Source organism: Acanthopagrus latus, chromosome 15 (assembly GCF_904848185.1).
Source record: "Acanthopagrus latus isolate v.2019 chromosome 15, fAcaLat1.1, whole genome shotgun sequence".
NCBI lineage: Eukaryota > Metazoa > Chordata > Actinopteri > Spariformes > Sparidae > Acanthopagrus > Acanthopagrus latus.
In genome coordinates this window covers 11,144,900-11,167,462 of record NC_051053.1, presented here as the reverse complement: position 1 = coordinate 11,167,462, position 22,563 = coordinate 11,144,900, and the positions used below count along the sequence as shown (strand labels likewise).

The 22,563-nt window shown below is 41.4% G+C and overlaps 1 protein-coding gene across 13 annotated transcripts in view; it reads left to right on the top strand.

Annotated features, from left to right (window-relative positions):
* The window catches only part of macrod2 (mono-ADP ribosylhydrolase 2), a 421,900-nt gene that overhangs the window by 326,812 nt on the left and 72,525 nt on the right, over positions 1-22,563 (top strand). For all 13 annotated transcript variants that reach the window (XM_037122855.1, XM_037122864.1, XM_037122863.1 and 10 more), the window contains exon 8: positions 3,627-3,700. In XM_037122855.1, coding sequence (XP_036978750.1) covers positions 3,627-3,700 — 74 coding nt within the window. The remainder of the gene's footprint in view (positions 1-3,626; positions 3,701-22,563) is intronic.

Genomic DNA, 22,563 nt, shown 5'->3' with positions numbered 1-22,563 from the left:
ATCCATGGTGCCTGTGGCCAAGAGAGGTGATGGAAGTGATGATTGAGGTCATTTTATTGTATCTGATTTTCAGCACATAAACATACTTGGCCAGGCTGACAGGGATAGAGAGTAAAAAGAGAAGAGAGGTGAGGAGAGGTTAAGGTAGTGGATGGTGTGAAGGAGACAAATGATGAGAGGGAGAGCTGCCGATGCTCTCGAACAGCTGCTGTTGACCTTGGGCCGTCGATGATGCTGCCAGGCAGAGTTCACCTGGCAGGCTGCCCCCAGCTGCCCTGACACCTTTTTCTAGCCTTCCATCTAACACTCTTTGTGTCATCTCTTTTCCACCATTTGTATACATCATTATTCTTTCCTGTTATCTTTTTCACTAGTTCTGAAGTTCACCTCGTATCACCCCCCACTTTACAGCTCTGCTATGATTAATAGCTCTCAAATCAATAGACCATTTGTAGAAACTCCACATTGAATAGATATTGAATATAAACCCACTGATGGTGACCATTATTAAGACCTCTTTTTAACCTTGAATTGAATACACCTCTCTTCATCTCTCTTGAGGTGACATACTGTATAGGAGTTTGAAGGCGGGCCCTTACTTCTTATAACAATATACTAATTTATTTTGTTTATGTGTTTACTTCTTTGAGACGTCTCCCGATGTGTGTATCCGTCCTAAACAGCTGGTCCTATCTCCGCAGATGTATTTTTCTCAGCTTTCTCGTCTTCTGCACATCTGTTTGCCAACGCCACTGGATGTGTGAGCCGGCGTGTCGGTACACCTGCATATGTGTGGAAGCGGATTTCAAAAAGGAAACATCACCAGACAAAGTGATATCGCTGCAAAGGTTAAGTGTGTTTGGGAGACAGTCAGGTGACCTGCAAACTGATTTGGCATGCTGGATTAGGTTCTGAGCGCACAGCTCTGGGGGCAGCTTTTTGAAGGGCAGGAGCTTTGAACGGGCCATGCACTGTCTGCAGACGGCACCTAACAGAGCCACAGGAGGAGCAGCCTGGCTGTCACTGCCGGCTGGTATGCAGCTCACATCTCTCTCCAGCCAGGACTTGAACAGGAGCTCGGCTAGGCCAAGGCAGCACTTTAGCCCCTCTCTTCTCCTGTCAGGCTGAGAAGGGGGAGGAGAAAAAAACAGAGAGAAAGACATCAACTGTAGTCAGATATGTGAGGATGATGGGGATAATACATACTGTATATACCTTGGCTGTCACAGCAGTTGATATCAAGCAATTACAGAATACTTATTGAGAGGCTTTGACAGCTGGTGGTCTGGGTGAAAGATGAGAGAGTTCAGGAATTTTTCATTTTTCTTTACGTCCGACTTAAAGGGTGGCGGTCGCTGCAGTACTTGTAAGCCTGTTTCATAGGTCGTAGAATGTTACTGTCGTGGTAATGACCCGGGAAAAGGAAAATATTTGAGAATGTGACCCAGGCAATAACCAACCGGTTACAACTGTGGTTTGACCCGTGTATCAGTTGATGTGGGTTGAAATTGAGGTCTTGACCTCTGTCGTTACAGGAGGACAGTGCCTTCTGCAACCTACAGTCCCTCGTGGAGGTGAGGGGTTATAATACCGAATAGCGTCCCCTTTTTAATCGGTTGCCAGGTCACTCCGGACTGAAAATATGTTTGCTTATTTTGTTCTGGTCTTTTTCGAAGGGCAATACAGTGGTGTACTTGCAAGTTAACTTCAGACTAGCTCTAGGATTCATACCGAGACGATAGAGGAAAATACTTCAGACAAGTTGTGTGAAAAGCCCCAGAAGACCAAATATAATTACTTTGAAATGAAGACAACTGAAACACTACTCTGTGACAGAGCAGCAGATTGTCAGCGCTTTTACTAGTGGCAAATATACTCTTAAGCTGTAGCAAGGCTGGCCCAAGGGCTTTTTTAGTCAATAGCTCATTCTAAAGACTGGTGAGTTCTTTACAATGGCAGCAAATGATCTTGAGATTGGTATCCAGCAGAGTCATCTCTCTCCTGGATGCAGACTTTGCTCTCTGGCCTTATTAAAAATGTGTCAGATCGCATTCTGTGTGTTTGCACATTGAGACGCAGAGACAACTGTTTTGACTGATATAGTAGTTAGCCTCATTGCTTCATAGACGCTTGAGCTTTTAGTAGTGTAAGAAGTATTCAGATCCTTCACTTATCTTAAAAGTGCTAATACCACACTTTGAAAATACATCACTACAAGTATGTGTCCTCAAAATCTTACTGTAGTAAAAAATGTCAGTTAAATCAGTAAAATATGCTCAGTGGATGAAATGTTAAAGTTGTCATTGTGCAGTAAAATGGTTCCTGTCAGTGTTCTATTATTATACTGTACATGATGTTGTTGGATTTTGCAGTTTAAATGTGAAGCTCATTTCAAAGGGGCTCTGCGGAAGTTTGGTGATGTGCTGGAAGCTAGTGGTTAGTTAATGTTATCAGACTCCATTTCTAAACTTAGGTTAGCTACTGTTGCTCTCTGTTAGTGGAAAGGAGAAAGGCACCGAGACGAGGGACTGGAGAACATGCATAGAAAACATCCTTGACAAAATTGCACAGACCAGAAACATTAAACAACCTAAACAAATTGCCTACTGGCTTCTAGTGGCAACTGAGAGAAACAGGGAAGGTCCCGTTTTTCACATCAGAATATAATCCTTTCATGTGGCCAATATAAAAGTGATGAATATTTTTAAATTGCTAAAAATTGTTATGCCTCTGCATAACTACTTTGCATGCTATTAGGTACATCAATGCATCATATCCTATAACAACATTATATGTTTGTTGTGTCAAGGTCCTGTGAGGATCACAAATCTCTTCATTTTCAAGCTAATCCAAAAGGATTTAAAATAGTAGAATAGAAGTAGCATAATTTGTTCTCCCTCTAAGGAAAAAAATATCCTTTAGTGACCACAAATACCACAAATATTCAAAGTGAAAGCATTTGGAGACTGAAAACAACAATGTCTGCCCGTTAATAGTAGTTTGGTAGAATATAAAAAATGGAAAATAGTATAAAAGTGAAAGTACTTCAGATTTGTACCTATAATACAGATCTTGTGTAAATATTTTGTTACATTGCAGCACTGCTAGCTTTACTATTTATGTTTGATCTGGCAATGTGATAAAATAGTATGATTTTAATGATCACACATCTAATTGTTATTTTCCCCATTAAAACAAAACAATAATCAATTCTACTTGAGGTGGGTGTGTGTGTGTGTGTGTGTGCGTGCGTGCGTGCGCGCGCGTGCGTGTGTGTGTGTGTGTGTGTGTGTATATACACACAGATATAGAAATATATAGAAAACATTATATATCTATATATGCAGTTTGTACCTACGCTTTGTCCCCCTGAAATATGTCTGTATATGGATGTGTTTTTCCTATCACTGTGCATCTGGTAACACACGTCTACAGCAGTTTATCAGACAGCTGGTCTCATCTACAAGAGACAAGCAGCTTGTGCTGCTTTCCATTGATTTAGGAGAAATGCTGTTACCTGTGGAGATATCACTTCGTCTGTCTGCTCGCCTGTCTGTTTTTGTATCCCCCTTGCATCTGCATGTTGTATACAAGTGGTATTGACAGTTTTTTTTTTACTCTCCTAGGCTTTCCCAATGAGCCTGCAGCTGAAATCGCCCTGAACACAGTAAAGAGCTGGATCGAAGAGAATCATGATAAGGTGGGATATGCCAGGGTAATACATATTCAAAACAAACGGATAGTTGGCTTGAGATTGACAGATATCTGAAGCTAACTATCCATTTGCACTGCGAGTGGAGATGATTGAAGAAACGTAGAACACTAATTCTCATGCATCTCTGTATCAGACAGACATCTTATCCACCTTCCCTGCTTGATCAGCCATTTAGTGTGTGGTCTGCATGCATATCAAATTAAAAGCCAGTCTGAGACTAATCGGGGCGTAAATGGTCTGTTGACTGTTTAATTGGTCTATGCTGGGGAGAGCTATCACCCCCTGAAGAACATAAACACATCAGATGAAATAATCAGTTGGTTTTTGTGTTAGATATATTATAATTATGTCTCAAATAGTCTGTCATTCATGATCTGATGTGTTGCATCACCGCAGAGACTTTGGTAGAAACCCTACAACCCAAACAGATGAGCATCTTCAATTTTAGTTATTTGGGGTGAGAAGCAAAATCTTTTTTTTGTTGTTGTTATTGTTGTTTTTAGAGGACATCAAAAGGAAACATAATATCGCCTTCTCCCCTGTGGAAAACTGAAATTGATATGGACATTTAACTTTCAGAGTGACTTTTGCTGAAGATTGAGCTGCAAGCCGCTGTAAGGATCTTTACCACACAGAAGCCAACATCAACATCTTATTATCCATACAGTGTGAGAAAATGGTGTGATAGTTAAAAGTCTATTTCAGTTTGGTCTTGATGTCGGATCAGAACCAATTATCTAGCATTACTCTGAAGCTGTTAAAATGATGTCATTTCGTGTGCTTCAGCCAGTGTCGAAACCTTTATGTGTGACTGTCTTATAATGTGTCAGCACTGATTACCCAGGTGAAACTATACATGTTGTGAAATGACTAAATTAAGACTAGGACTAATTTTAATCTGAGCAGTTATGAGTTAGTTGCACAAGGCTTCTACAGCAGCGTTATTATATGTGACATGTGTTATAAAGGGTATTTAGCGCCTCGATATCTTTTCATTAAAAGTTCACAGCGACCGAATTGTGTCCAGTTGTCAGGAGGGTGTTTGCTTGTCAGTGAGTGATGGTAACCTTCGGGGGTCATCCCTGTTTACTGTTGCGCTGTTTATATCTGTCACTGTGGATTGAGGTGTTTTATAAAGCTCAAAGCTTGATGTGCTGCAGCATCCCGCAGCTGGTGTTATGGATGCTCTGAACAGGCAGCCAAATGATTCTGAGCTGCCGGATTACTTTGCAGTTGATGTGCTATGTTTGCAGCACTTCTTGTCTGCCTGATGATTGCTGTAACATGCGCTCGGGGAATCCATCAACACTCTGGCGTAAGGAAGGTTTTATATAGCTTATTGCTGACTGTAAATAACAAGCTAATGTGCAAAGCTGACTTTTGTAGTCGTGTTGTTCCACATTCAGGATTGCTACTTGGCGTACGGAGGCTGCAGTGTTGCACATAGGAGACAATTTTGTGATGCGCTGACTGATAGCTATCTCTGGTGTGGGTAGATCAAGTGGAAAATATTTATACAAACAATTCGTGGAAAGAGATAAAGAGAGAGAGACAGGGGTAGATGTCTACCGAGGTTTCCCCTGAACACTGTTTGGCAAAGCTCCACCAGCACAAGCCGTGGATCCTCAACTCTAACTAGACCAAGAGTGAGTAAGCTTTTAAAAAGATCAGAGAGAATGAAATGATGCATTTTACCCAGAAGCACAGCAGTATTTCCCTTATACTGGAAAGTCTTCCAATCAAACCACAGAAGAACATGCACTGGAGCAGGAGGTCTTCCCTCCAATTTCCATTCATTCACTGTTGCATGGTGCTCAGTTACTGTTGATGCATCCCAAAACAGGGATAAAAAGGTAAAAAATAAATAAATAAATACATTTTCCAGTAATTATGCCACTTTAGCTTTCATCAGCAAGACATAAAGAATTAAAGCAGAATCCAAATAATGCCTAATGGAATTTCATAATGTCTGAAGGAACAGCAGGAGGTCCCCCCTGTTAGCTGTGATAATGTTTGCTCCACATTTAAGTCCAGTGTGTAGACTTAAGGGGATTTAAGGGCATAAACGGAACATAATATTCATAATTATGTTGTATGATGTAGTGTATATCACCTGAACATGAGAATTGCTGTGTTTGAGCTTGGGGGTGTCTACAGAGGTAATGGATCCTCCTCGATGTAGCCTGCCACGCTTCTACACTAGCTTAGATCAGACAAACCAAACACTGGCTTTAGAGAAAGCCTTTTGAGTTTTTAATGCAACTAAATACTGCACAGTGGACCTTTTAGTAGTTAAATGCTTTGTCTTATATCTTAGGAGATACAATTTGATACTGCGGCAGTTAGTAGATTGCCACACCCAGTGTCAACCTGATTGATTGCTAATGCGAATCTGTTTCAGGCTTTGCGTCAACTCAAAAGAAAGTTGTGAGCTGACAGTTGTTCACTGCATGTCTTGTGTAGATCTCGCAGTCAATAGAGACATTGTCAGCGAAAGCCTTGAATGCACAGAACGTTATTGTGCTGGTTGTTGTTTTATTCATGTTCTCAATCTTTCCTTCAAAGGCAGTCACCAAGTGATGGGATGTTGTGTGCTATACCATCAGAAGGCTTTCAAAAGTTCAGCATTGTTTCAGTAGCTCATATCACAGATTGCCCACAGCTTTCAGCAGACAGAGCGAGAATTGAAAGGTTTGAGTCCCAGTCTATCATGCCTGGAACAATAAGACTAGATTGCTCCGCTCGCTTACCTCCAGCTCCGTGAGCTCGGCCCCGAGGAGCCTGTGTTGTGGCCGTCCACAGAGACGAGTCATTTCAGGGCCACGATAAGGGCTCTGCTTTGGGGAAGATACGGCGCTATTGTGGCTGAATTTCAGTACAATGGGCTGGCCCCGGATCTAACACACTGGTGTGGCAGACTACATGCCGCAGCACCCCACTGCAACCCCCTACATGGACACACACACACTTGATAGCGTTGTCCGTGTTTGTCCAGCTGTTTATCTGTGTCCATGTGTGTTGACCAGAGTGGTGGAAAGTAAAGTAAAGTAAATTTAAAGTACCGTGCTTTTCAGTTTTAAATAGAGATTATTTCTTTTTACTCCATTACATGAACCCAGCATAATCAGGCAACTGTGAATATTTCTGAGCTACTCGATCCTTATATCACCAGGAGGTCACTAGGTCTTCTGACCAGGACTTATTGGTTATCCGCCCCTAGACTTGAAACAGAAGGTGATCGTGTCTTTGAAGTGGTGGCTCCAACACTGTGAACGACCTTCCTCTAGGCTTGCATCAGGCGGTCTCTGGTGATGCTTTTAAAAGCCGCTGAAGACTTATCTATTCAAACTGGCCTTTGCCTCGCTTTGTGCTGCCTAGAGTTTGTAAATTCTGTGTGTCTTTATGACCTGTTGTTGCTATGTTTTATTGTTTATTCTTTCACTGTTTTTATAGTCGGATGTTTCAATGAATTTTATTTGCCAGGCACTTTGTGACCTTGCTCTGTGAAAGGTGCTGTATTATTCATAACTTAACTTACTTTCTGCACTGATTTAAAAACTTTAGTGACTGGTTACATTGCAGATATGGATTAACAATGCTTAATATAATTACCAGATAATTATTATGTATTATTTTAGGTTAAGATAAGACCTTATTGATCCTTGTGGCAAAATTCACAAGCCTCTCATTACTATATAAAGAAATTCAAATGAGCCCTACCTTTTAATAGCTGGAACATTAAAGGTATTTTAGAAAGTGAGATTTACATTATAAAGCAGGTCTAGATGCTATGTGAATCCTGTGAAAGTGTCAAAATGCTCAATCCATGGAGAAATGCACACAGCACATATTCAGAAACTGTGCCTTTAGACGAGCTGCGGGACTTTGATAATGTTGTAACATCCCAACAATACAGCCACTGCCCTCAGCTATGTCCCCAGGACGTCTGTGGTTTCAGAAACACTGGCAGAGCCGGAAAAAACACAGAGTGCCTGATCAGGCCTGTGAGAGCTGACCAATCAGAGCAGGCCCTAAAGAGACAGGCACTAGTCTATCAGCATTCAGACAGAGCGTGAATAGAGGTACAGCAACTGGGCAGCATGAGTTTTTCAAGTGATATAAACATTAATGCATCAACATTTAAAACTTTTTTTTTTTTTTTTTCAATCAAACAGCCTATATTAGAAATAGATCACCAGTTAACCTTCCTCTTCGAGGGTGACTGCATGCCTGGTGGCAGACAGTACTGTACAGTAACAGGAGGTTTATAAGGAACCAATGTAAGGGATGTTTTCATTATTGTACCAGTGTTCATTATCCATCCATCACAATGTGCAATCAACACTTGCCTTAATGACAAGTTGAAACAGAAAACTTCTATTGCCATTTTGAATGCAGGACTTTTCATTGTAACAGAGCGCTTCTGTACTTTGGTCTTGCTATGTTTACTTAAGTAAAGATTATGAGTATTTCTTTCAACATTGGAGATTCGGCAGATTTGGCTGGTTGGTCACAAACACACATTCACTCACAGCAACTGGAGTGTAATTGACCACCGACTGAAATGTGCTCACAAGAGGAACTAAGATCTCAGGGTGCTGTTACATCGAAAGGCAAAGGATGTTGTGTCTATGTGTGTAAGACAGGGAGTGAGGACAGAGTTAAAAAGAAAAAGCAAAAAAAAAGGACACTGCCTGATTGATTAGCGGTGAGTTTATCTCCCAGGCCAGCACACTGTAGCCCTGATGCACTGAGCAGCACACAAAGGGCCCCAATGCCAGTGTGAAATTCACTCTTAAAAGCACCTAGGCTTCCATTGTGGCAGAATGAACAGCCTTGCTGTGGTGAGGGAGAGCAGATCCTTTAATCTAGAGAGACCTGAGTGCAGGAATGATCCTTAAGATCACAATGGATGAAAGAATAAGGGAGGTCAGCTTCTACTACCCCGTATTCACAAAGATAACTGATGTAGAATATGTTGGTATGTGTAAACAACAGACCATAAGGCTCTAATCCCATAAAAAATGCATAAGGGGTTGCAGACATAGAGTCAGTGACAATCCAACATAACCAGTCCTCCATTTGGTATAGGAGCTGGTTCCTCCTGCTTGCAGCACACGCCCTTCCTCCGCTCATCTGGCTCCAGTTTATTTCTCATTTTCAGATCTAATTTTGTTTAATTCAGGCTTACATAGGTTTAATCTGCAGATGAAAAATGCAGTCTGACACTTTATTTGGCTGCCACGGATGTGCTCTGGATGGCCAAGCTTTTTAATGAAGCTTTTCAAGGGCCCAGCAGCCCAGCATTACTGACACAGTCTGAACACTTGAGACAGATTGGGAGTCTGTAATAAGCTCTGCTGCGCTGTGCCGCTCAGGACAAAATTGATGTGTAGAGAGTTCACCTTTCAACATCACTCTGGTTTGGGCTTTAGTATTAAGCACTCCGCTGTGCCGACGACGATCCCAAAACAGGTGTTTACATCCCTTTCCCCTTTTCTGTGAATGATCTGTTTACCTTAGCAGCATTTGTCATTTAAGACACCTGATAATAAATTCCATTTCAAGCCAGAGCTGGAGACTTAACAGTGATTTGTGACAAATGTCAAGTGGCTATTAAGAATAAACACAATACGGTGTATGTTTTGTATGATTGTGTTTTTCTGTGTGAATGGAGATCAGTTTAGGAGGCTGTCTGGGTTTTGGCAGATGGAGCTATAACATGACAATACTGAGGCATTCATTGTCAGTCAACTGAATAAGATGGATGGTCGCTGTTATCACAGCTATATTGTGCGGTTCACCTTTGGAAAATGTGAATTACATTTTTGAGGATTGTGACCAGCTTTATATAACTGGCATGGTAAGCAGACAATAAACCACATGTGTGTGTGCTCCCCATGCTGTTTATCACCTAGTATACACGGTGGTTAAAATGATGATGAATTGCCGCGGAGAGCACAAAGAGAATTCAGAGTCCAAGTCCCGTCCCCCTCTCTGGCTACGGTAGCCTCTGTTCCATTAGCCTCGTCCAGACAGAGCATCTTCAATAGAAGGTTTCTTCTTTTATCAGTCTCTTTAGAAGGCGGCAACATGATGATTGATTTTATAAATCAAAGTGACTATTCTGTGGTCTCTCATGAGGTTTTGTTGGCAACATATAAGTTGGGCAGTACAGTAAAGCAGACTGGAAAGATGTTTCCAGCCCACTCATGTTTGATCATGTCCTCGTATGCGGCATCTCTGGCCTGAGGTTCATACACAGCTTGACAAAATCTTTAAATGCTCCTATCAGCTTGCGGGAGTATGTGCCGGGCATGTATGATGAGATATTTTTCATTGAGTTACTGTAAACACCTTACACTTCCACCTCTAATGAAAGGCTGCAAACTCAACTAAGTGTTTTTGTGCTTTAAATTGAAAACAGCCTAGAGACTGATTTTCAAGTTGAGGGATGTGGCCTGGCAACAGGTTCCATAGAAACCACTAGATCTGTCATATGTTCTAGGTAAAGCCATGAGAACCACAAAGGTTATTTTCATCATTCATTGATCTGTAGTTTATTTTCTTGCTTAACTGCTGAATCATGTACTATAAGATTTTGGAAAATGGTAAAGAAGGAAAATGCATGTCACAGTTTCCCTAAATTTACACATTCAAATTCATATTTTTTTCAAAATGGCCAGAAACAAACAAAATTATGTAGTTTGAAATCAAACAGGAATGAGCAAATGCTGGCATTATCATATGTAAATTATGTATTTATTGTCCAAATAATTGTCCATTAATTTGACTTACCGTTTCACCAGTACTGTTTATACTGTATGTTTAGTGATAATTTGTTCATGTAGCTTTATTCATGACAATTATTCATCAAAGTTTTCATTCAGTTATCACATTATTATTGATTTCTTGTATACATTTATATGGTACGCCTCCTCTTCTCTTACTCTGTAGTGTCCAAAAAGTTAAATAAAAATACAATAAAAGATGAGATGAAAATGATTTGATTTAAAGTCAACATGTGTCAACGTTACTGTCTAGAACAGCGGTAGATACCCATTTATTCAAGTACAAATTGAAAACTCTTTTAAGTTCATCTCAGAGCGATGACAGAACCCTCCCCACACTTTAGGGACCCACAGCTACTGGAACAGAAGCTAACACTAAGTGGGGCGGTGCTTTAGCTCTCTGTCGCTGCATTACCCCTTGATGGTGTTGTTATTGTCTAGTATCCAGTGAAAAGATTTTGCCAAGTGTCGCATCTGCAGCCGAGGGAGGCACAAATTTGCTCCATGCATGCCTCGAGGAAGCCGATGTGCCGCTGATGGTTCGTGCAACTGGCATGGTGTTCAAAGCCAGCACTGGGCTTTTGAAGTCAGTGTCAAGGCCCTTTGAATCGTTCGCTGTGACTGAGGGCATCAGGGAGATAGGGCCTGATCAGGAGCTGAGAACAGGACTAAACACTCGACTCTGCCTCCACATACTGTTCTGTCTCGTGCGAGTGGAGACACACGGTTTGACCTGAGACAACTGTATTCTCTCTCCAGCCTCTCTGTCAGACACCTGCCCTCCGTGGCTATAGAAATGCTTTAGAGAAAGTGTGTGAATGCCTTATTAGTTTTCTGTCAGAGAATGACTTTTCTGGCACCAGTGTTAATGCATGCCATGTACTTTAATACATTAGTGGCAGCCATTTGGCCCAAGGCAGTAGAATGGGGATTTTATGGCTTTTATGATGTGAGGATTTTATTATCTGGCTCACTCTGGATAATATGATGTGTGCTATTTGATTCCCCTGACCTCAGGTTGGTGTCATAAAATACTACAAGTTTCACTGTTTAAATAGATTGAGGATGATATGGATCCAATTTCTGAATTGACTCTAGTGAAAGTTATTTCTTAAATATTTTTATTTTTCACATTTTATGTTAACTGCAGAGGGTAAAGCAGTTTTGATTAAGCGCTCCTGCTGTCGGAGATAAAGGAATGTTCAGTATCAGAGGCAGCAAAAACTACAGTATTTCCAATGTTTATCTGAATTATTTGATGGAGCTCTTGCCTTTTAGAGAGAAATCCTCTCTGCACGAATGGGGATTAAGCCTATCATCTCTCTATCTTGTCCAAAGACCATGGTGTTACTTTACTCCTGGTGAATGCAGCATGATCACCTAATTCTCTGATGTGAGGTGACTTTGACTGTGAATCGAATATTCCGCTAATGCTCCGTCCCTACTTAGAATGACAGGAATTATTAAAGGAATAAATAAAAGTCGACTGAAAGGATTAAATCTCTCTCCCAGGAGTGGGTAAATAATTGAAAAGCTGTTTGTGATAACAAGGTAAGTGCTAAAATAAAGCTTTGAATGTAATCACTATGGCTGTTATTGAGGATTACAGCGCCGACTTACAAGTAACAAACACCCTAAAAAAAAAAAAATCAAGAATGAATAATTTCTCTTTCTCTTCTCTCTCTCTGGCACTTGTTTGGGACCACTAAGACAGTTTTTTTCCGTGGTGATGTTTAGTTGTAGGGACTGATATCTCGCCCATACCCATGTGCTCTACCCACCACTAAATACAGCCCACTTCAATATAACACTGAGATATGATGCCCTCTGAGTTCAGCTCCATCGTTGGTGCAGATACTGTAGTCCCACCTCCGTGCTTACTGTGCTGGAACAAGCTATCTTAATGACATGCTAATTGATTTAGTGTAGCACAGATAGCGGTAGGCTGGCACACCGTGATAAAGCGAGAGCGGGTCGAGCTTTTGGTTCAGAAGAGGACAGGAGACTCATCAAACTCCAGCTCGCTCATTCACTCTATTTGAACACAATTTTACACCGCAGTACCCCACGCTGAAGCATGGAGACCTTTACTGCCGAGGTGTATGTATGTGTGTGTTCGACCGTTTAGTGTATGCTCTTGCGAGTGCGTTACATGACCCAGCGGAAGCTCATTTTAAGACTGTCCAGCAAGTTCAGACAACACGCTCTGATGTGTTGTCACGAGAATTGGTCATCAATGCCATTAATTATGTGGTCTATCTGTGGCCTGCAGAAAAAAGATAGTGGATGAAAAACATTATGACCACTTCGCTGTCCTCTCAATCACCGGTGCTGATATCAGGCTATAAAGTCTGGGACACACAAATAACCTTGGTTAGCATCGCTAGTGTAATGGACCGCTCATTCATGGTACAGCTAAAGAACTTGTGTTTGAATATTTTATGTACAGTGAAGCACACTGACTGAGCATTTCATTGGGTACACCTGAACAATGTAATGAATACAATTTGAGTCTTTGTTGTCAGAAAGCCAATAATACTAATTTAGGTTTATTATTGAAATCATCATCAGTTGTACTTAAGTGAATTATATTGAAAGATATTCCTCATATAATGCCTTTCTAATGTATGTCAGTTGGGTGGACAAAATAATAGAAACACCTCTCAATATAATCCAGTCCTGTTCAACACTACTAATGTGCAACCTCTATAATACATACGAGGTCAAATGAACATAAAACAGAATGTTATTTTTTTTTTTTTTACAGCAGAATTTCTGGGATCAAATGCAGATTGATTGCATTACACTGTACAGGTAATGAAGTAAAGTCCGACGAGGAGCAGTGTTGCTAGTATCTCTGTTAATTTTGTGCAATAAATTAGTGAATATTGGAGCACTGCCACTGTGCGAGCAGCTTTTCTGTTTCCTTTTTTTTTGTTTTATAGCTAAGGAAATGGCCAGTGTTTTTATATCTCCTGCATAAGAATATAAAGGTAACTAAATCATTTCTTAATCAATCCTCATTTGTAGATTTATCATGGTTTTAAGAGATACAAGTTGCAAATAGCTTAATATTTAAGCAGATGACAGTAGGGTGCTAGTCTCAGTATATAGATTATTTTCCTTTTTGTTCTGGGAAACTCTGACGGTTTAAAGATTTGAAAATGTTTTGGTGTTGAGCAGGGCAAGTACATAAAGCAGCTGTAGGTTGTTCTGCATTAGATAGCTCTATTTTCTAACAATAATCACTGTTATCATGAGTGTTTGGTCAGTAACCCATGTTTTCCCTCCCCCTCACTCATGCAGTCAAAGATAAATACATTTTCTGGTGTCCCTGCCCACCTTATCCAATCAGGACAGAGAACTCGGTAAAGAGGCGGTCCTATCTGCTCATGACCAGGCAGAGAGCAGGGTCCTGTTTACCAGTCAATGGCGGTACAGGGAACGCTACGAGTTCCAGAGCTCCTGAGGACAGCTAAACTACATTCACACAGTCAGCAACATAAAAAATTGCCCAACAAGCTTTGTTTGGCAAAAAAAGTTTGCTGCATCGTAACTTTTCACAGTCATCAGATTTTCATGCTTTCTTGTTTCCGGGCCAGTGTCTTATTTTCCACAAACAGAAGCTCTGCCTGGCACCTGCAAAATGAATGAGAGGTTGAATACAGTCCCAGCATTCTAATTTTCTGCAAGTTTGATTTGGAAAGTTACAGGAAGAAATATCTCAAAAATAAAGCAGAGGATCCGCTACATTTGGGCAACAAACTGTGTGCGCGACAGTTTAGCTTAACATAATAAAAAAGACTAAGCAGCTACAAAATGTTGGACCTTCCTGTTCTTCCTCTTCACTGCTCATGCAGTGGCAGCCTCTTTCACTATTCACAGTTGGTCGTTGTCAGCCACCCCATCAACAAACTTGCTTACAGTCTGAATGTTGGGCTCCACAGGCTACGGTGTGACTGTTTCTGTATGTGGAGCACATATGCAGGACTTCCCTGTGCTACCAACGTTGAAAGGTTGAGGCGCGGTTCAGAGAGGAGGGGCGGAGACCACCGTGGTGATTACTTTAGCTGTTGCTGTGTGATTGCACGGTCTCTGGCATGTGATTAGGGGGAATGGGCCGTATCTCTCACCATCTCAAAGGGGGATCAAATCAGCCTCAAAGCCTGGCTTCAGGCAGTGGTGCATTTGAAAGTCAATGTTTTATTTCCAAGCATAAATTACTTGATCGGGGCCTTTTTTAGCCCAAGGTTGTATTCAGAAGTAAGGGGTGCCACAGTTAGAGGAGTGAAAGAGGCTCTAGTGTTTGCATATGTCATGTAACACATGTCCCGATCGTGTCGATTTTGTTATGCCTGCATGAATTTTCGAAAGTGGCCAGAATTACCGACACCACCATTTTGCTTATGCTCTGAGTCACTCGCCTGCCTTTTCCTATACACTCCATTCATGAGTCCATATGAAACCATATGATTAGCTTTCACACTTCAGTGTAGTCTCTGTACAAACCAGCAGCACACTGAAAGCTACACTGAGATGGAGATGCTCATATTTCCAGTGATGCCCAATTGATTCTGTGAACCATTAAAGGGCATAAATGCTCTTCAAAGTTGTGTTAAAGGTTGGAGCTGAGGTTCAGTTCAAGTCATGCTGAGTTCTGAAGAGCTAATCCCCCATGCAGTTTGCCTTTTTGAATCAAGTTTTCTATTGAGCGGCAGGAAGAGAGATGTTAAAAGCTGTGAGCCAGTGTGTACGTCATTACCAGGTGCGATTATGGCCAGATACGAGCAAGATTATCTCTCGCAGCCTGAGCCTTACCACCCCCACGCCTGAGCCTTTGAATTATGTCATTGTTTGAGTGTTGCCTTTGCTGACGAATGATCTCCTCTGTGCTGATTGACAAGGGCGTCTGTCTCTGCGGGACCCAGCCAGCGAGGCTAGCGCAGTAGGAGTGGTACACGTTGTAACTCAACAGGGCTTCAGAGATAAGGCTGGGCACTGAGGTCAGGTAGACTGTAGAGGAGGCTGATGGATAGAACAGGAGGTGCTCGCTGTCTGAAGGCTGCAGGGCGAGGATTTGGGTAGCAGATGGTTTAGTGTACAAGGCCTCTACTTACTACTTCCTTAGTCTAACCTTATGCAAACCTCATCCTTACAGCCCGACTCAGTGTATGAAAAGTTCTAAGTCCCTTTTTCATCTCTGTGAATGGTAGTATTAATTTTACAGATGAGTTCAGGTTTGTAACGCTGTAGGCAGAAGTGACAAGGCCTTGAGACAAACAGAGCGTGTTTATGCCACATTATTATGCAAATGCAGAAATAATAGGCAAAGCGGCTTACTTCTTGTGATGTTTATAGCGGCTGTGTATGTTAACAACGTGACCCAAGCTTGAACCTTCGTCAGAGCTGTCTCCTCTTTGCTTCGCGCGGCGCTCCTGGACCGGACACTATCTGCCGGCCCGCTGTATCCCCAGCCTGTCTGAAGTAATCAAAGGAGGGCAGCATTAATTGCTTGACCCTGGCAGGAAGCCAGGTGGTCCGGGATGGGTCATCACCTGCCCGGGGAAAGGTCGCCCCACATCCTCTCATTGTCCATCCTGCGTTCTTTTTCTTTCCCTTCACCTTCTGCCACAACCAAGCCCCAGTAAGTCACGGTCCAGTCTCTCTCAAGGGGGTGCTCCAAAGTCACCCCCTCCGCCAAATGCCTGACTTATTTTCCAAGCAGCAATGCAGCTAAAGAGTAATAACATTCGATTTGAAATAATAGCGAGCATTGGAATTGGGCCCACACGCTTTCCATAAACCTATTTCAGACAATGGTCCCATTCCTATTACACAATGTCTGTCTCTATACCCCGGCATAAACATCTTAGAAGGTGTCGTTCCTGGAAGGGCAGGGGTTTGTCTGACTTATGGCTGATACATTCATCAAGCTCGTGCCAAGCCAATATCACACTGTCAGAAGGGAGCATGTGGCATTCTATCACCATGAGAGGCTGTGACAGAACAAGTCCTTTTCCATTACACTCTCTGAGGGCAATCTCTGATATTGCCTCTCTGCTCCTTCGTAATGCTGTTTATTTCAGTTGTTTGCACTGGTGGATTCCATATTGCAGGGCTTCCCTCTCTGGACCTCAATCAGTGCGAACCTAACCGAATTTGGGCATCGCTATGTCAGTAATGTGCTGAAGACTGTGAGCCCAGCCTGTGTTACGTATTTATTGTTAAGCCTATATTTCAGAGTGAAATATTTTAATGGGGTAATAAACTCTATTTCAATTTTAAATCGATAAACAAGTCGACATAAATCCTGTACACTCACCTGCTTTCTCATTACAGCCACGCTGCAGTGCAGGGCTCAAGGTTCTTCGATCTGTAGCTGCCCAAATTCCTCTTTCTCTTTTATGGGCTGACAAAGGTTTCTTCCTCCTTATGCCAGACATATTAAGGGAGCATCTGATGCATCCAGCCTCTCCTATCACTCTGTATTCTCTGTGTTTCCTATTTTTCATTCAGTGGAGGCTGTTAAGAAGCTGTCGTCCTGTAGAGTGGTCCCCAGAACGCTCCTGTGTTCTCTTCGCCTGGAGCACTGAATTACTATTTATGTTCTGAACTTTGACAGTACACCCGAGTCTGTCCCTGCTCAACCAGCATAGCTAAAACAGTGTAGCTATGAAGTTTTACTTGTCTACTGCTTTTTGGTGCCTGCAAAAAGTGGAGTGGAGTGGAGAGGGGCAGAGGATAGTGTGTGATAACTGTATACGTATCAGAGGCTGCAGGTTGCAGAAACTGCAAAATAAAGGCAACAACATGGCTATTTTTGTCACACTCCAAACTTTCTCCCAATCAGATGTCCTGTAGCAGACCGTTTCCTCAACTGCAACAAATCAATGGCATTTGTGGCTATTTTTTTAATCACTGTTAACAGTCTCTCCTGAGTGCTGAAATGAAAATGTACCCCTTCATGAAGTCATCGGATTAGATTTGTTCACAGTTATGGGATAAAGCGCACTCTCGCTCTGTAATGTGAACACCACAGATAGAGTTTTTCGTAAAAGCTTTGATGGACATCAAATCTAATCTGAAGGATACAGAGCCAACGTATTCTGGCAAATCTGGTACGATTTTCTGCCTTTGATGCACAGTAATTCTGCTTTCTCATCTGAAGAGGGCAAACCTCAAACTGAGCAGACAGGATTTTCTCAAAGAATGAGGTTATACTGCAGACATTCACTCTCCAATGGGAACTATTGATTATCTCACATGTCTGTCTAGCTATGGGAGTTTTCGGCACTTTCATGCCAGAGTTTTCAGAGTTTGTCCTCACTTGTAAAACCCTGAAAACTTGTGATGTAAGTTGAATGTCGAATGCCTTTTCTTTATTGCTGGGGGCCATTAAACCTAGATGACACATAGCTGTATTTTTATCCAACTGTCTCATACATTTTTGAAATGTCACAAAAAATAAAATGTAAATGAGATCAGTTCCCCACAGCTGCCTTAAAGAGAATGAAAGGGCCCATTTAAATACATGAAATCACAACCAAAATGTCAGTCTTTAAACAAAATACACTCTTCTTAATTGCATTGGGGAAGCTTTTAATGACGTTTGAGCGTGTATTCATTCACATATGTCCCATCAGAATTCCTAAGGATGCTTAATATTGTGCTTTTGATTTTATATTTAATTATGATTAACTATAAATAATGCTTCTCTGGAAGAATCTGAAGGATTTCCCCCCACAAGTAGACAGGGAATAAGGTAGAAAATTACATATTTCTGTGGTCATTGTTTTGCTGTGAATTGTCAGACTGTTGGGAGACTGAGTGTATTACTCTGCGGGAATAGAATAACACGCATTAGACAAAGAAGGAAATTATTGGACTCCGCTGAGCCAAACGGGATAAAGATCTTGGATAATCACACTGATACTGAAAACTGTAATTATTAATTAATTAAGGATCATTGTACCTGTAAGTAAAAAACCTGTTGTCAACCTGGTATGCTGATACAGTAACAAGACAGTATCAATGCTGCCTTATAACGTGACTGATACCAATGCAGGGAAGTGTATCGGCCATATGTCCAGTTGGCTTCCTTTGAATGGATCTAAAATAAAATCCATAACAGTGAGATCATTCATTCTTTTTTACAGTGGGAAGCTAAGGCCTCTGTCTTTACGTCGTCACTTTACATGCTGAAGATGACAGCATTAGGTCACTTAGCCATCAGTGAAAAACATGGTGGCGTAAGAGGAGTAGAGAGGTCGGTCAGTTTTTATGGCACAGGTTCAATAATCTTATCAGTCAGAATGGTTTATTATTCCATAGCCCTTTTAGTTTAGGATGTACAGTTTTTTTTGGATAAGGAGCATTTTAAAATGAGAACGTAGGCACTGGGGAAATTGCTAAAAACACAACTTAGCACACAGGGATCCATAAAGTGATTCAGATTATTAACCTGATTCTGATTACCAGAGGTTATACACATTTTAGAGATGAAGCATTAGAAGATAATCCAATAAATGGCATCACAATAAGCAATAATACCCATGAAGGAACAGGCTGACCATTTCTATTGTAGAGCTCAAAGGGTTAATGCAAAAAAACTTCTGAAATACTGTATGAGCTTTAGCTTCGTCTGGCTTCTGGCAGCCTGTGCAGCAGTTCAAAGCGTAACAATTATTAGATATGCCGTCAGCTCGGCTCTCACACTCCCAGCCGAGCTCTTGCTCCGAAATGTTGTTGTGTGTATCATAAAACAAGACGGGATGTAATGAAGATAGACAGACCGTCTGAGCCATGACCTTCAGTACACACAGAGTACACTCGAGCTCGCTTGCTACTCCAAACACTGTGTTTAGAAGACTTCTCCTCTTGGTCTCTGACACATCCTCTTTGCGTCTAGCATCCTCAGATGTTTTCATAGCGGCCTGTTTATGTAAAGCTGGCTCCAGACTGTAGAGAAAAAATTTACACAAGCCCCGTTCAGAAAACTACAATGCAAAATAATTACCCAGTTTTTGTCTGCAGCTGTCAACGCAAACTGAATGACATTAAAGTATGAGCGCTGGGTAGCTTCGGCACAGAAACATTTCATCCTCATCTGACAGACAGATTGAGAGAGGATCTTTGGAAAGCTTTGAGCTTTTCTTTTTTGCCGTTTTCAGTTCTCTCAACACGACCTGATAAGACCCCATTCATCCTCTCTCCCTTCATCAGCCAGCCAGGGGTTGGACCATAACCAAGTTGAGCCTGTCACATCATCACTGAGGCTGCAGACGTACCATTGTCTAAACAGGCTGCTGACAGAATGCTGGGTGGCACCTCGCGGTCTGTATTTAGCAAGGGGATGATTTCTTAATGGAGACATCTTTTAAGGTTAGGTTGAAGTACGGCCTGTGCCAGCAAGTACAGTACATGCGTGTGTATGTGTATTTTAGTGTTTCTACAGTGCAACAGAATACAACTGTATTATATTACATGGCATTTATTTGTCTCCATTTGCAAGATGAGCCAGATCTAAATTGGTTCAAGCTAGCCTCGTGTCAATTTGTATCATACAAATAATTTTAGTTTCTTGTTGTGAGCCGGGACCCTGTGTTGTAGGCCTGAGAGGGCTGCATCATCTGACAGCTATGTGGTTTCTCCTGACAGAGTAGACTTATTTATGTCTCTCATCCCCTGTGCAGCTTCTCTGAAGGCCCGCGCTCCAAACCACAGAGGCTGTACAGCTCTTGACAGGGTATCATACTACAAAGCCCTCACATTCGGTTTTGACTGGCAGCAGCCAACCTCCGATTTCCGTGTTTCTGCTGCCATGAATTCTGGCTTCTAGCAGGTTCTTGACATGTTTGATGCAGGGATTTTATGGTTTATTAAGTCTGCAACAAATGGGGACTCATTTTTCAATCTGTGTCCTTGAGTTTAGTAATGGTTCAACCGATATTTCTCTCCAGTTTGACTTGATTGTAATTGTAGCTTTCTTCTAATTCCACATTTCAAATTTTGTCCTGTCAGAATTCTTTACCGTCACAAATAAGGATTTGTGAGTCAATGAAACTTTGCTGTACTCACCGGGCCGCGCCGTAAATACTAGTCAGTTAAACTTATTATTTTTTTAATGTATAGATCTAAATCACATAGTCATATTATTTATACTGAAATGAGGTTATACTGAAAACAGGTTAACTTTAAGGTGTATTAGATGCAGTACATTTTGGACACTCTAATCTAGCTAGCCTAGTTTAAAGGAACAGTATGTAAGGATTTAATCAAAAACATTAAAAACATCAACCAAACTCATCAACAGAATGTTAAGAAGCAGTTTTTGCATTATGTATCTCTATGAATTGTGTTGGAGAGCTATTTACTGAAATGATCATGCTAAAGCTCCCGTGCTAACAGTGTAAACACCAACAGTCCAAACTCATTCCAAACCACCAGATGGATGGCTAACCTAGCTAGCTTACAGCAGCTTCAGTTAGCTGCTTTTTTTTTTTTTTTTAAACATATTTGCACTTTTAAATTTCCATTTGAATGTCAGGGATTTTAGTTGTTTGGAACAACACTTGTGAAAATGTGTAAAATTTGAAAACTCTGTTTGTAGATCAGTTAGTATATAGGTATAGGAGTCTATTCCAGACAAAGCGTTTGTTCAGCAGTTTCATAGTCCACTACTAATAATGTCACAAAATGGCTCTACGATGACACGCTGAATTCGTCTCACAGTCAGACGTCGGACTACCATTCATCTTGGGGGCGCAATTCCATGAGGGGTTCGAGGAGAAAATTAAAAAGAAAATTAAAAGAATTTCAATTAAGTGATTTGCTGAATTGGAGGGAAAATGGCAGTGATGTGGAAAAGGCTTTTAATCTTGGTGAGCCACCTCTTGTTCCATTAAGCTCATATCCCCTGCTTATCTCACTAATCATTCCTCCCAATGCCAGCAGTCTTGGCGATTTTTAATGAACCCATTATGTCCTGATTCAGTCCACCAGGACTGGCAGGCACACCATACGCTCATGAAGTGGGCTGGAAACAATCAAAGTACAATCAGGCCCTCGTGATGATGCTACAGCCCAGTTAGAGATGGAGAAAAATTGCTCACAAAACGCCCAATGTGGCTTCTGGGAGGTCAAAAAGCCTGCAGCCGGGACAGAAAAATAAATACTGTTCTGTGAAAACTCTGCCTGCGAGAGTGAAAGGAGCCAGGGCCTCAGAGTCATCTATGTCAAACCATTTGCATAATTGCAATGTTGTTCGTGGAAGATTGTCAGTGCACGAGAGACATTGTTGAATGGAAAAAACATGTCTGTAAGACAGTAGCTCAGGATCACAAAGTGGAACTCCAGCTGAATGTGGTCCTCAGTGGTACAACACCTGTATCTGTGTAACCTAAGTTTAGCTTGTCAAGTGGTCGGTTGAGCACTAAAAATAATGTACGAGAGTAAAAGAACAATTACCCCCCCCCCCCCCAAAAAAAAAAAACAACTCAACTAAAAGCGAAATTTCCATTTGTAAAACCTAGGCATGTCAAAGACAAATAAAACCTTGTACTCAAACTACAAGGTACTTTCCTTTTTTAATATTTTAACATTTTTGAAGGGTATCTATGGAGCAATTTGTGCCCGGTCCATTTTGGTTGATTTATTGTCAGCAGGATTACATAAAAACTACTGAACACATTTCCATGAAACTTAGATCGAGTGTGGGTGTCGGCCCAGAATATTCCTTGTTAACTTTTGATTTGGATCTAGATAGTTGTCTTTGTGAAAAAGACATCGGGTAAGATTTTTCACCACAGTGCAAAGGGCTGCGACTTTATGCACTTTCTCGAGTGCCTCGTCTTAGTGCCTCTCTCTGCTCAGCTAACAGTAAGCAACAGTAGCTAACATTAGTTTGGAAATGACCGGCTTCCACTATACGCAGATGTTTCAAAGAGCCCCTTTAATTAATTGCAATTAAGAAACCAACGTTAAAGTTGAAGTTGGCATTATAGGGTTAGCTGCTCTCTTAAGGCCAGCAGACCATAGCTACAAGTGAATATCATTATC